General features: G+C 46.3%; 1 protein-coding gene across 1 annotated transcript; it reads left to right on the forward strand.

Annotated features, from left to right (window-relative positions):
* Nucleotides 1–12,981: 12,981 nt before the first annotated feature.
* Nucleotides 12,982–15,692, forward strand: Slc51b (solute carrier family 51 subunit beta). Its single transcript, XM_052189765.1, has 3 exons — nucleotides 12,982–13,092; nucleotides 14,399–14,489; nucleotides 15,405–15,692. The coding sequence occupies exons 1-3, from the start codon at nucleotides 13,002–13,004 to the stop codon at nucleotides 15,607–15,609; spliced, it is 387 nt and encodes a 128-aa protein (XP_052045725.1). The 5' UTR covers nucleotides 12,982–13,001; the 3' UTR covers nucleotides 15,610–15,692.
* Nucleotides 15,693–15,723: the final 31 nt, after the last annotated feature.

Raw genomic sequence — 15,723 nt, forward strand, 5'->3', positions numbered from 1 at the left:
TTTGACTTTTGGATTCTGTGTGGAGTCCACTTTGACAAAAAGGAAAAAATGGTTAAGATGGGCCTGGTGACTCATGTTGTAATCCTAGCACTCAGAGAGCTGAGGCAGGAGGGTTACAGATCGTTCAAGCCCAGCTTGGGCTACATATAGGTTTGTTTGGGGTCAATCTGAGCTACAGAGAAATATTCTGTCTTAAATAAATAAGTAAATAAACAAATAAATAGGAAAAGAAGGTCAACTGTCTGATTTTATAGAATGTAAGACTCAGATTTACATTCTGGTGATTATTAATAGACTGGAGTTAAAAATTCCTTATGCTTATCTAATAGGTTGTCACATTAGCAATTATTACAGCAATAACAGACATATGACTAACACTGCTAGGAACATTTGCATACAGGTTTTAGTGCAGGAATGTTTTCAGTTCTTTTGGGTAGATTCCCAAAAGGGGAATGTTATCAGGTGTGTCCAACCTGAGGCCCATGGGCCCCACGTGTCCCAGCATAGCTGAGAGTGGCGCAAAACAGATGACATCATCGTGCAATGGCAGAAGGTTTGGGGCCAGTGAGCTGGTTCAGCAGGTGAAGGTGCTTGTCACCAAGCCTGAGGCCCTGAATTCACACGGCGGAAGAACTAACCGCGGCAGGTTGGCCTCTGGCTTCCCACGTGACATAGCCATAGCCGTGTGCAAACTCAAATAAATAAAGGAAAATTTAAAGAGAAAAGCCTTTTAACTTAAAAGTTCTAAGAAATAAAATGTAGAGTAAAACAGCCGCTCTGGTAGCTGTTTTCCAAAAGGCTGTACCAGGACTGGAGAGATGGCTCAGTGGTCAAGAGCATTAACTGCTCTTTCAGAGGTCCTGAGTTCAATTCCCAGCAACCACATGGTGGCTCACAACCATCTGTAATGGGATCCGATGCCCTCTTCTGGTGTGTCTGAAGACAGCTATAGTGTACTCACATACACAAAATAAGTAAATAAATCCAAAAAGCAAGTGATCAACTAGATAACAGATCTAACGAATATAAAGAGAGAATCTCTTTTTTTCTTTTAAACCAACACAGATCTTTGATACATATGTGTGAAGGCCAAAGGTCATGGTTGTGTGGCACTCACCTTGTTTTCTGAGACGTGGTCTCTCTCTGGCCTGGAGTTCTCCAATCAGCCTAGAGTGGCCAGAAAACCCCAGGGATCTGCTTGTCTTCACATTTCAAGTCCTGATAGTAAAGGCACATCCCACCATGCCTGGGTTTTTCCAAGCCTGGAATTTTTACATGGATTCTAAGGACCATCCTTATGTGACAAACACTTTACTAACCGAGCAATCTCCCCAATCAAGATCTTGTGCCAAGTTTAATCTAAGACAGACTATATTGCTTTTTTGCATAATTTAGTTGACAGCTTCCTTCTGGAAGGAAATTATGATGCCTGATAAAAATGCTTCCACGTGTTTTTCTGAAAGCCTTTGAGGGGCTTAGACTCTGGGTCTTCCTGACTCCATCTCCAGAATTCTTAGATTACAGGCACTTGTTAACATGCCTGGCATTACGTGTTCATGAGTGCTAAGGTCAACTGCTTACTAAATAGAGCCTCTCGAAGAATGCACGCAGCTTAATACGCAGTGCTCACAGATGGCTTGGTGTTCTTCAAGCACAGGGTTGTACACTTAGTCTTAAAATTAAACTAGTCGCCGGGCGGTGGTGGTACACGCCTGTAATCCCCACACTTGGGAGGCAGAGGCAGGCGTTTGAGGCCAGCCTGGTCTACAGAGTGAGTTTCAGAGAAACCCTGTCTCAAAAAAAAAAAAAAACCCAACAACAAAAAAATTAAACTAGTCAAAGACTGCTGCATGCTACAATGATTAAACTTCCAGGACAGAGCAGGGCTAAGTAGAGGTTGTTAGACTTTGAGTTTCTTTTACATTTGGACTCTGATTCAGCCAGCAGCTGAAGAAGATATTTAGTTACAATGTAACCAGCATCAAGGAGCCACAGTAATAGAAAGAAAAGAGGATGATAAATTGAGGTCAATGACATAGAAAGTCTCCAGCACTATAGATAAAACAAACAAGAGGAAGGCACTTTCCACACTGAAGAGTCTCCAGTGCAATGTCCCTAGTAAAAAAAATAACTAAAATATGCATCTCAATAGCATCTCCTGGACAAGCATCCATTCACCAAGATTATTTTACTTCTTCACAAAGATGGCTTACCTTGGGAGATGTGACAGCCCTCCATATGTAGAGATCAAGTCTGGGCCTACAACCAATGATTATGGATTCTGTTACTGCACCCTCCACATACACACACATTCATCAAAATATCACAAATTCCACTGTTTGATTCCCCCTTCCGTTCTGGCTTTAACATGAAAATTAGTCCCTTAAGGAAGTACGCTGGAGTGTACACTTCTGTTGCTGATGGTGATCGTTTGTTTAAGACAGGGTCTCTCCAGGTAGCCCTGGCTGTCCCAGTACTGGCTCTGTAGATCAGGCTGACCTCGAACTCACAGAGCTCCTCCTGTCTCTACCTCCCAAGTGCTGGGACTTATGGCACCTACCACCAACACAGGTCTTTTGTTATTGTTTAGACATGGTCTCACTAGGCAAGCCTGGCTGTCCTAGAACATTTTCTATCAGGCTGACCTAAAACTTGTGATGAGTCTCTTGTTTTTCACCTTCCAAGTACTGGACTTACAGATGTGTGCTGCTACAACAGAAGTCACTTGTGGATTCTTTTCCAGAGCTACATAGCTCTACAAACATAGAAGCCAGGGTCTCAAGCATACTAGGCATGTGCTCTACTACTGAACTGTACTCCCAGACCTCTCCCTTTTTAATATTTATTTATTTTACTATCTCAAGATAAGATCTTGCTGTGTTGGTCCTGGCTGACTGTGTAGCCCAGGTTGGCCTTGAACTCAGCAATTCTCCTGACTCAGCCTCCAGAGTGCTGGTATTAAAGGAGTATTGTCACATCTGGCTTCACTGAACAACCTTGTGCATACAGCTCTGCTCCTGTGTGGTCATCTTCTTGTATTATCTCACTCCTATTTTACTTTATTTCCAATGAAGTTTTCTCTGCTGAGAGGATAACATGTTGCTAATGGGGACTTGGAGAAACTATTGTTTGAAAGGTAATATTAAATTGGCTTCTAGGGGATGGCAAGGGGGCCCAGTGTTTTTTTTTTTTAAGATTTATTTTATTTATATGAGTACACCGTAGCTGTCTTCAGACACACCCCAGAAGAGTGCATCATATCCCATTACAGATGGTTGTGAGCCACATGTGGTTGCAGGGAATTGAACTCAGGACCTCTGGAAGAGCAGTCAGAGCTCTTAACCACTGAGCCATCTCTCCAGGCCAGGGCTCAGTATTAAAAGGAACTTACCATCAAGACTGATGACCTAAACTCAATACCAGGAACTCACATGGTCGAAGGAGAAAACTGGTTCCAGGTTATCCTCTGGTCTTCATGTATGTGAAACAAAACATGTATACCCATAAACATGCATACAAGCATACATACTCACCCATGCCTATGCCTCCCACACACATAAAGAAATGCAAAAAGAAAGTAAAAAGCTGGGGCTGGAGAGTTGGCTCAGCAGTCAAGAGTAATTGCTGCTCTTGCAGAGGACCCGGGTTTTGTTCCCAGCCCATGATGGCTGACATCCATCTAACTCTAGTCCCAGGGGAGCCAAGGCCATTTTCTGACCTCCTCAGGTATCCGGCATACATATGATGCACAGACAAACATACAGGCAAAACTCCCATACACAAAATAATAAACCATATAAATTAAAACAAACAAAACTGTTTATTGTTCTGGGAGGCAGAGACAGACAGATCTCTGTGAGTTCGAGGCTAGCCCACTCGATATATCAAAGCCCTGTCTTCAAACAAAGCAGACTATTAATGATGCTCAGTTCTGCTAGCCTGAGGCAACCAGACATTACATAATCAAGTGAAACACATTCCAACAAGACTTTACATACAGGGCTGGAGAGATGGCTCAGCAGTAAAGAGTACTAGCTATGCTTCCAGAGGTCCTGAGTTCAATTCCCAGCAACCACATGAAGGCTCACAACCATCTGTAATGGGATCCGATGCCCTCTTCTGGTGTGCATGAAGACAAAGCACTCATATACATAAATAAAATAAATAAATCTTTTAAAATGGTATATAAAACAACCTGACAGTCAAACTTGACCTATGGAATGTTATTCAATGACCCCTGTCCTCAGACGTCCTTTTTTTACCATTATAATAGATATTCTAGAAAGAGGCATGAAGTAGAGACGATTCAGTGGGCGAGAGATGCCAACTCTGGCGACCATGATTGTACGTGTGGAAGGAGAGACCCAGCTTCTCAGAGTTCTCCTCTAACCTCCCCGGAGGTGAGAAGACCTTCACATGCCTACACGCTTCTCATGCCCACCACTCACGGACACACCAGTGTGCATGGGCCCACATACATCCACACAATAAATAAACAAATAAATATAAGGTTTTAAAAGTAGGGGAGTTGACATTTTCTTAGAAAACACCATTCACAGCTGGGAATGTAGCTTGGTCCATAGGCTGCTTCCGGGGATCACATGGGAGCATCTGGTCAGCACACGGCCTCTCGTTCCTGGAGACCTGATGGGTTTGACATTTGAGCTGGCCATCTGAGGAACTTAACCTCTTCTGCCTCAGCTGGAACAATTGATCCAAGACACACAGAGGACACAGACCAGGACAGTGACAGTCTTTCCCTAGGAATATTCAGAGCTAAGCACAGGGACCCCTTCCCCTCTGGGTGTAAATGTGGGCCCGGGTTTCCGGCAGCCCGGCGTGGCTTCCTGGTGATGGCCAATGTGAGGTAGTGAACCCACAAAGAGGGAGGCAGAGAAGGAAACCACTAAGGATCTTTGAGCCTTGCTCCCAGCAGTCCCAGATCCGCCCACCCTGCCTTTCCTCGTAATATGAGCCAATCAATTCCTTGTTGGCATGTGCTGACTTCCCCTTTCTCAGAACTCTGCTCTGAGACCTTCCTTTCTGAAACACACCCTGACTCTTCTCCGCTGCCGCCAGCCTTGAGGGCAGAAGCCACCCAGCGGTCCCCTGACCCTCTTCTGCTTCCTGTAATCCACTGTCTACACAGCAGGACAAGCTGTCCTAGGGCAAGGCCAACAGGACCACGTCTCTTCTCTGCCTGAAATGTCCCTGTGATCTTCTGACTTGACTTCTTACCATTTCTCCTAATTGCAGGGCTCCTCCTTCCTCTCTGGCCACCTTCTTGTTTCTCAAACTCTTTACATTCCTGGTTTCCTCCCTGTCCTTGAACCCACTGCTTGGAGGTTTATGGTGAGATTCTCATTCATTTTTCTAATATGGCAATACAACTGTGGTTCCCCAGACCTATCTCTTATTTATTATTTTAATTTCTATATTCTCTCTCTCTCTCTCTCTCCCCCTCTCTCTCTCTCTGTGTGTGTGTGTGTGTGCACGCGCGTGCGTGCGCGCGCCTGTAGGCACAAGCCTGTCATGGTGGCACTTCCGTATGGGCAGCTGTAGGAGTTGGTTCTCACCTTTCCCCACGTAGGTCTCCGAGATGGAGCTCATGTCAGCTTGGCAGCAAGCACCTTTACTCACTGGGCCATCTCACCAGCCCATCTTTTTATTTGGTTTTCATTATTGTGTGTTTGCCTGTGATGTTTGTGAGTGTGGGAGCACAGGTGACACAAAAGTGTCTGGTTTTTTTCAGTGACTGGTTCTTTCCTTCCACCATGCGGGCCCAGGATAACTCAGATCACCATGGTGTCCTTACTTTTTGTTGCCTGTCCATCTCCCTAGAGTTTGCGTCCTGGGCCCTCAGCATCTCTGCTGGCCTTGTCCACATCCTATCCACACGTCAGGTAATCAATAGTTACTGAATGGACGCAGGGTGTGGCCTCCGGCACAGCTCCAGTATCTGCTGCGTCTCTCCCTCTAAACTGCACTGCCATCTACTATAAGTCAAAGAGGACCTTGGACTTGACACAGACCCACAGCCAACCTGTCTCCACGTGTGTGCACTGACAACTGTCAGAACTGACCTGGACTGGCCGGGATATGGGAGCACCTCACTCCTGGGTCTGCGTCCTCTCCTGTGGATCCTCTGATCACACAATCTCCCAAGCCCCAGCTTCCAAGGTCTGACTTTATGGTTCCTTTCAGTTCATATGATGACCTTTGCCATGAGAAAGCTCTGGTTATAAAAGGAAAGAGCCTTGACTCCTTCCTGGATGGTTAACGATTGATAATAATTAAGAGACAGAGTACCCGAGTGGGTGCTCCGTAATGGCAGATCATACTGGGCTCCTGGCGCTTTCAGGTTGTGAGTCAAATGGAGTCAGTTTGTCACGGGAGGTCATGTATCCAAGGGGTCATTCACCCTGGACTGGCAGCAAAGGCATCGGGCCTGGGTGTGTGCTGAGGGCAGAGCTACCAAATGGGCCCCTGCTGTTGCGAGCTCTGTAGGTGGACTGCCTAGCTACAACTGTGCACTCCTGGGGAGAGTTCCTGTGAGGAAGAAGAGAAAAACACAGAAACCAGGGCCGTTCTACTCAGCCTGAGGTCCCAGGAATCTCCGATCCAGGGTGAGTGCTCTCCGCCTGCTGTGTGGTGGGAGGAGCAGGGTCTGTGGCAGGAATCACACCAATGGTTTAAGCTCTGTTTAAAATGAAGGGATTTGTAGAAGGGCCAAAGAGACCACGGCATCTGAATGTAATGTCATGTCCACTAAGGGACATCCAAAGAAAGATGGAGTTTAGTTTAACAATGATATTTTTTTTAAAAAGATAGTATGTGCCAAGTACCTTAAGAACAACTGAACTGCCGGGCAGGCGGTGGTGGCGCACACCTGTAATCCCAGCACTCTGGGAGGCTGAGGCAGGTGGATTTCTGAGTTTGAGGCCAGCCTGGTCTACAGAGTGAGTTCCAGGACAGCCAGGGCTATACAGAGAAACCCTGTCTCGAAAAAACCAAATCCAAAAAAACCCCAAAAAACAAAAAACAAACAAACAACAACAACAACAAAAAAGAACAACTGAACTTTTCTATTTCTGAGAACATTATTTTTATTTTTTTAAAAATGATCTTATGTACATGACTGTTTTGTCTGCATGTTTGCCTGTGCACCATGCATGCGCAGTGTCCTCAGAAGCCAGAAGTCAGAGCTGGATCTCCTGGAACTAGAGTTACAGATGGTTGTAAGCTGCAATGTAGGTGCTAGAAATCAAGCCCAGGTCCTCTACAAGAGCAGCCAGTGGTCCTAACTGCTGCGCCATCTCTCTAGCTCCCATTTTTACTTTTTTGCTTGTTTATTTGTTTAATGGAATAGGCTGGATGTCTCTACAATTTTGTTCAGATGACTGCAGAACCTGGAAAAGCTTGTGCTACAACTGATATACAACATATCATTATTACCATTCCCTCCCCCCCCCTCTCTCTCTCTGTCTCCACCCACCTACCCAAACCCACAATTTGTAATTTTTAAAACTAGTTGTGGGCTGGAGAGATGGCTCAGAAGTTAAGAGCACTGACTGTTCCTCCAGAGGTCTTGAGTTCAATTCCCAGCAACCACATGGTGGCTCACAACCATCTGTGATGAGATCTGATGCCCTCTTCTTGTGTGGCTGATGCTACAGTGTAGTCATATAAATAAAGTAAATATATCTTTAAAAAAAGAAACTACTTGTGGTGTCATCTACAGAAGGAAAGGACCTTGTTTTACCATGCTGAGTTGACCATAGACAGTATAAAGAGAGTAACAGCCACTAGGGTCACAGCCAATAGGGCCTATAAACATTAAACTTAATCCCTTCCCGCCTCTATGGCAGTAACACACTATATTAAATGCATACAGCCATCATACATGAATGTGATTACAGAAGCTAATAGACATACCTTTTAAATGCCAATGGATTTTGAACAGGTCCATGCTGCTTTGGTATCTCAGAGTGTGAGGGCTTGGGCTTTAGTCTTTATCACAACATTTTATATGTGTGTGTGTGTGTGTGTGTGTGTGTGTGTGTGTGTGTGTGATCTCACATTTAGAATGCATATTCCATTTAGATTCCAGCCTACACGCATCTTTTCTCTCTCCCTCTCTCCTTTCTCTCCTGACTCTCTGACATATTCCTACTCTCCTTCTCACCCCTATCTCCCTCTACGTCTCCATCCCTTGCTCCTTCTTCCTCTATTTCTGTCCCTAACCCTAGCCCTCTCTCTTCTGGGAATGTGGCCCAGCAATTCATATCTGCTAGGCCACTCACTGAGACTCAGTCCAAGCAGACATTCATCTCCATACCTTTAGTTCCACAAACTAAATATCTCAAATCAGAATTGATCTTTTAAAAACTATAATGTGCATCACACTGAAACATGCATATGTGTGCAGAATATACACACATACCAGTGGAGGGGTTGAGCTGGACAGATGTTGCTTCCATGGTTGACAGCATTGGCTGCCCTTCCAGAGGACTGGGGTTTGATCCTAGCCCCATGTGGTGTCTCACAACTGCCTGTAATTCCAGTTCCAGGATCTAACACTCTCTTCTGGCCTCTATGGGCACAAGGCATGCAAGTTACATACAGATATACATGCAGGAAAAGCACCCATATACATAAAATAAATACACCTGGAAAAATATAGGTGTCATAGGTCAGTGATAGAGTACTTACTTATCTGCCTGTGTAAGGTCCTTGGCTTGATCTCCAGCAACACACACACACACACACACACACACACACACACACACACACACGGAATTACACACATTGCTTTTCTATGAATGAATGGCATACTTGAAAGGAATAAGCACAGAGGTTTTCAAAGTCAATGTCACATACTGGTATCTAGGTTCTATCACAGTCCTCAGAAAGAGACAGTGTCTGCTACCTAGATCTCAGTGATCTTCTCTATGGGTGTGGGGAGCAAGGGATGATCTGATGTTTTAACCCAGGCCCTGCAACTGGCCAGAATGCCTCGTTTTCCTCAGTGTGGCATTCTGAATTAGCTGGAGCTAAATGCAGATCTCATTGATTAGCCAATCTCATGATTTTGTCTTTTCTATCACATCCCTCAATCAAGGATGTTGGAAGTAGGCATCTGAGTCTCCAAATGTCTTTAAAACTCTCTATTTTTAATTTTAATTATATATATATATGTGTGTGTGTGTGTGTGTGTGTGTGTGTGTGTGTGTGTGTGCAGGTGCTTGTAAAGGCCAGTAAAGGGCCCTGGATCCTCTAGAATTATGGCACCAGGTAAGTGGGAACTGAACTCAGTTCCCTTACAGCAGTGGCTCTCAGCCTCCTAATGCTGCAGCCCTTTAATACAGTTCTTTGGCTTATGGTGACCCTCCAACCTTGGTGCTTCATAACTGTAATCTTGCTGTTGTGAATTACAATGTAAATACCTGATATGCAAGACATCTGACATGCAACCTCTGAAGGGGTCATGACCCCTTCACAGAGAGAGAACTGCTGCTTTACAAGACCAGAACCTGCGTTTAACTCCTGAGCCTCTGTCCAGCCCCTCAGAGGTCTTTCTTTCTCCCCACAGTTCATACCAACTCAGACACACAAGTGAGCAGTCATATTCAAGAAAGCTGAGCTCTGACATTCCTGTCAAGCAATCTTCTTCCAGTCTTCCTGCGATGTTTGTTTTTTCAAGGTGCTTTCGTTTCCCTTTGGCTGTCTGCCATTTAGTTGTCTGAGAAAGCCCCAGGCTGTGAGTGCAAAGGCTGTCTCAGGCAGAGTTGTAGAGCTCCGGAACTGGAGACCACGTGCTCTCTCTGCCTTTGGTGGGTCTCATGTGTGCCCAGGACTTCTGTTTCATATCTTCAGTTTTTCATTTTCTCTGATTTCTATTTTCCCTTTCTTTCTCAGAGGCAACAATCCTAACATGGCTCCTAAAAGTTGTTCTAGTAAAGCATGTGCTGCTTTGTTCGAGTGTTTTCACTTTTGATAAATGGTATGGCATGTCCCTCTTGAGGAAATTAAAGTCTTTATTCCCTTTGGGGTGGGGTGGGGTCCACCCATGACGCGGCACACATGGAGAGATCAAAGGACAACAGATGAGGATTAGTCCTCTTCCTCCACTCTGCGGGGCCTGAGAATCGAACTCAGTTTAGCTGTTAGGCTTTGTGGCAAACACCTTTACCAGCTGAGCCAACTCACCCACCCAGAGTTAGCATTTTTATCACAAGTGTTTGGTATTCTTGGTTAGGTTAATCTACCAGGATGTTCACCTTGCAGCCCACAGGCCACATGAAGTTGAGAATAGCTAAACATAAGGTTTTAAAATTTGGGATTATAAAGTTCTTGTAAATGACAAGAACCCACAGTGCAGTCAGGAGGACCAGATGCTGGCCAAGGCTGGACTGCCCAGCAGAGTAGCCGCCAGTCACGTATTGTTACTGAGCCCCTGAAATGTGGCTAGTGGTTTTCGGAATAAGCATACTGCAAGCATAAAGCTTATATCCGATCTCAAAGACCTAGTATCAAAAAAAAAAATGCAAAACACGTCAATATTTTTAACATCACACAATGTGATTTCAATCACATTGAAATAATACTTTAAGCGAACTGTCTTGAATGGAATACGCTGTCAAAATTAACGTCACTGTTTCTTTAAGTAAGTCCAGAAAATCTCCAGTGAAGTAATGCGGCAGGAAGCTTCACTTGTTTTATTTCCCAGGGACACGGAACAGGCTCACGCTAAGGGACCATCTCAGGGACAGTTGTTCATGCTTTTCTCTTGCCAACAACAGGAACCATTTCTAGTCATTATCCCCATCCCACCTCGCGCCACTTACCCCGCGAAAGAAAAAGAAGAAACAGTTTTCTGAGTAGCAAGTGGCAGATAAGGCTTACCAATGCCTCCGAGTGCTCAACACCCCTCCGCCGCCGCTCCCCGCAAACGCCTTTCCGGGACTCTTCCAGCTTCTTGTCCACAGGGGGGCAGCAGTGTGTCAATCCGCGGAAGGAGATTAAGCAGGGCTAGGTTTCTGGGCACGAGAAGAGACACTGGCCTGTGATTGGCTACGGGGAAAGAGGGGAGGGAGGCTCGAGGTGGTTTGGGTGGGATAATTGGGTTAAAAGTGGGATGGAGTGCCTGGCTGGGAGCAACGGGGGTAGGGGGTGGAGGGTGTCAACTGTAAGGGGCTCTCTCTCTCTCACTGCCAGTCAGTGGCTCAGCCTCACACTGGCCTATCTAGTCCCCTTCCCTGAACGCTATAAATTTTAATAGATTTGATTCACTCCTTCCTCTCTGGTTCCTGACTTTAGGCCCCACCTGCTCCTAAGATCACATTCTCATTTTATCTATGTATTTATCTATCTATGTGTTCATCTATGTATCTATCTACCAGCTACCTATCACGGACAAAAAACCCCACAAATCTCGCCTCGAAGCCAACTCTAAGTGTCCATGGCCCAGGAACACAGAGCTCAGTTGCCCTAAATATCACATTCCAAGTAGTAGCAGTTTTGGGAAGGGCTATTGTTTTGACACAGGCTTTCAGTATGGAGCCCTGGCTGTACTGGACCTTACTGTGGTGAACATGCTGGCCTCAAACTCACAGGCATCCTCCTGCCTCTGGCTCCCAAGTGCCCCGTGACATTTTATAGTAATAAAACAATGAAAACCACAAGACAAGACAGTTTCTAAAAGCGTCAGGGTACAGAAAAGCAGTGTTGGATGTGTTCAGGTGGAACACCAAAGGACCGATGATCTCCAACCTTGTAGGAAGCTTAACTCTTACTTACACTATAATTCTCTATGCCTGAATAAGTGCTGACTTCTGGCGCTTAACATAGGCTGTAGTGCAGGGGGGGTATGGGGGGGGGACAACGGGGCTGGAGATATTAACTCTTTGTAAAGCTGGGAAAGAAAGTTACACTTGAAGAAAGAAAATATGTACACACACATTCATACACACGCATATTCTTGTTGGGGCTGACCACCTGTCTCATCCACACATACACACACGCATATATATATATATATGCGTGTGTGTATGCATGCATGTGAATATATATATATATATATATATATATATATATATATATATATATTCACTCCTTCCTCTCTGGTTCCTGACTTCAGGCCCCACCCGCTCCTAAGATCACATTCTTACTTTACCTATGTATTTGTCTATGTGTTCATCTATGTATCTACCAGCTAGCTATCATGGACAAATATGTATATATTTGGTGGATGGAGCAAAAGCCCCCATGAGCAAGGCCATTGAGCACCAATGAAAAACCTCATTTATTCTGGATGAGCAAACTTCTGTCTTGCACCTACTCCTGGTTTACAAGCCTTGGTTATCAGATGATGGTTTCACAGCCAGTCCAGAAGGAATTCCTTCCCCAACCTCAGATCTGTTCCAAGCCCTCTTTCTATCCTAATGCAATTAGCCTGTGACACATAAAGGTTCACAGAGCCCTAACTGCAGCCTTCATACTGTAGAGGGCTCAAAATTACCTGTATACATTTAAGGACTCTATGGAATCATTATTAGGAATTACGAAATCACCAATTTGTCTACATAGCATTGCTACAAGAGAGTACATCTTTGTTGATCTGCAGTATACCTGCCAAATAGGGCGAGCTGATGCCCAGGAATTATTATACTATTTTAATAATGACAGGAAAGGCATATCAGCTGCAAGAAGCAATCCTGGATGGAAGTATCTTTGGACCTTGCCATCTATCTAATGGGCATCTCCAGGAGGTCACTCGTAGGCCTTCAGCCTATCCTAGATGACGCTGGGCATGGTTCAGGCTCCTTCAGCCCTAAAGCTGTGGGCTCTAGGGCTGCTGGTTTGGACAAGGAGGAATGGAGCTTCCTGCTGTTTTTGGAGTTGTCTGCTCAGAGGCCAGAACCTGGAAGGCCAGGTGAGCAGCTAGGGCCTCAAGACTTGTCTGTTCACAGCCCAGAAACATCTCAACCAGGAGCAGAAACATGGACCACAGTGCAGAGGGAGCTGCAGCCAGCGCCGAAGTGCCCCAGGAACTGCTGGAAGAAATGCTTTGGTATTTTCGTGCAGAAGATGGTAGGTGATGGCAGGTGGGCGGGGCAATTCGTCACTGTCTATCATTCTCCAGCAAGTGGCACATCTCTCACTCCCCTTTCCTCAGGGTATGGGCTACTCACGCAACTCTCAACCATCTCTACTATTTATTAAGTTAGTTGTACTGTATGCCAGGCACTGTCCCTAGCACTGGGATACAGCAGTGAGCAAAACACAAGTCTCTGCCCACACAGAGTGTCCATTCTAGTAGAGGAGACGGAAAATAAACCAACAGCTAAGAGTATAGCATGTTCCTGGTGCATAGTAAACAAGAAGCAAGCTGGCCAGGTGGTGGTGGCGCACACCTTTAACCCCAGCACTTGGGAGGCAGAGGCAGTGGATCTCTGTAAGTTTGAGGCCAGCCTGGTTGACAAAGCAAGTAACAGGGCTGTTACACAAAGAAACCCTGTCTTGAAAATGAAGAAGACACAGGAGGAGGAGGAGCAAACTGGGAGTGGTGGCACAGGCCCTCAACTGTAGCTGTTCATTAGGTTCAGCCACAAAGATCACAAGTTCAAGGCCAGGCTGAGCCACACAGTGAACTGAAGACCAGCCCAGACAATTTAGTGAAACCTTATTTTAAAAGGTTTTGGCCCTCAGTGATGGGGTGCCTGTCATGCATGTGAGGAATCTTACACTGAACCCTCAATAAGGCATAGAGTGGAGGATTATGCAGCAAGGAAGACAAAGTAATCAAGGAAAGTCTCACTAACAGGACATTCTGGTAAAGGCTTGCAGGGGGGAAAAGACTTGCAAGAAGGGAGGGAATTTGCTCTCGGATCCTTTGGTGGAAGACCATTCCTGTAGGAGGGGAAGTAAAAGCTGCGATCCTGGAGCCTGCCTCACATGTCACAGTTTGACTCATCTGGTGCACACACCACCCAGTTTGCCACTTCACCTGTAGTAACTGCACCAGTCGGACTCATCGCTCCATCCCTCTCCTCCTCCTCCTCCTCTTCCTAAAGGTAGTATAAAACTGAAGACTGGAGTTCAGGTTTCCTCCTTGCTGTTCACACCTCTATCCAGCTATTATGCAAACATAGCACTGCCCGCTGCCCTGCCCCCGGTAGGATCAGGGCTGGTCCAGAGCAGAAACCCTGTCTCCACCCCAACCCTACTGGTCAGTTGGGGGGGGGGCTCCCCTAAAGCAAGGGGTCTTGATGGGAGTCTGCATAGAAGGGACAAATGATGCCCTGGGATAGGCCTGAGCCCCAGCCCCAGCTCTGAGTGGGCCTGGTGGCACCTGGCCTCTGCTCAGGGCTCTGTCTCTTTGTGTGTCCCTCCCCAGCGGCTCCTTGGAATTATTCCATCCTGGTTCTGGCAATCGTGGTGGTGGTGATAAGCATGTTCCTCCTGAGAAGGAGCATCCTGGCAAACAGGTGAGGGGTTGGTTTGGTGTGGGTCTCCATAGAGAGCGGTGGGGCCTCCTCCCCAGATGGCAATCTATGCAGAAGTCACGTTAGTGGAACTAGCTCTTCATCTTCCATGGTAGTCATCAAGGACCAAAGCTACGAAATAAACAACCCAGCAGCTGCCCCTCTCCCCTGTGATCCCCTCTCCTGGGCCAGCAAGTTGAAATGACTCAGAAGGGTGTTACCCTTTATGGCCCCTCTTACCCTGTCAGAGGTATTCCTTTCAGCAAACTCAACTGAGAGACAAGGTGGTTGTCCACAGGAGCAGCAGATACAGGTCTGCTCTCCTGTGGGCTAGGTACTCAGCTCCTTCCACTGTGGCCAGGAAGTCCAAGAGTTCCTTGGGTAAACCAGCTTAGAGAAAGGAGAGACTTTCAGGGATTACTAGAGAGACGGTCAGGTTGAGGAGGCAGTGGGAGCAGTGGGTCTTACACACATGACCATCTTACACACATGACCAGGGGTGTGGATAAAGCTGTTTGGAGAAACAGGGGAGATAGAAGACTAGTTAGGGATTTCTGGCAGCATCTTAGTGATAGAACATGGTAGGCAAGGGTCTGTACACCAAGCATCATGACAGCCCTGGGGTCAGGATAGTGTGCTGTGGAGAAAGGTCACAGGGCTCAGCATGGGTAAACTTAGCTGTACGAGGCAGATAGGTGCTTCATTGGCTTCCAACGCTGCATTTGCTCATCTCTAAGAGAAAGGGCTGGCGATCAAAGCTTAACTCCCAGGTGGCCTTGCCGTGAGGCGATGGATGTAGAGTGGGAGCCATTGGGAGCCACTGTCACTTCTGAACAGAGATGCTCCCCTCAAGCCAACTATTGGGTCCTGAGCCAACCACTCAGTATCCCCGATCAACACTATTTCTTCTCCTTCCAGAAATCGAAAGAAGCAGTCAAAAGACAAAGAAACACCAGAAGACCTGCATCTAGATGATTCCAAAATGAAAGAGAACATCAGCGGGGCCGCCCTAAGAGAGACACTGATCGCAGAGAAGCCAGACTTGGCCCCGGAGGAAACTGAGTTGAATGAGAAAGACACATCACTCGTCTTTCTACCAGACCCACAGGAAGCTGAGAGCTAGGGAGCATGGAGAGAACACACTGCCCCAGCCAGACACACGACTGGGATCTGAGCTCAGCTCTGAGGCCTCAAACCCCTTAGGTTAGACCGTACCCCACTGAGCCACCTAACTTAT

This window comes from Apodemus sylvaticus, chromosome 7, assembly GCF_947179515.1.
Source record: "Apodemus sylvaticus chromosome 7, mApoSyl1.1, whole genome shotgun sequence".
NCBI lineage: Eukaryota > Metazoa > Chordata > Mammalia > Rodentia > Muridae > Apodemus > Apodemus sylvaticus.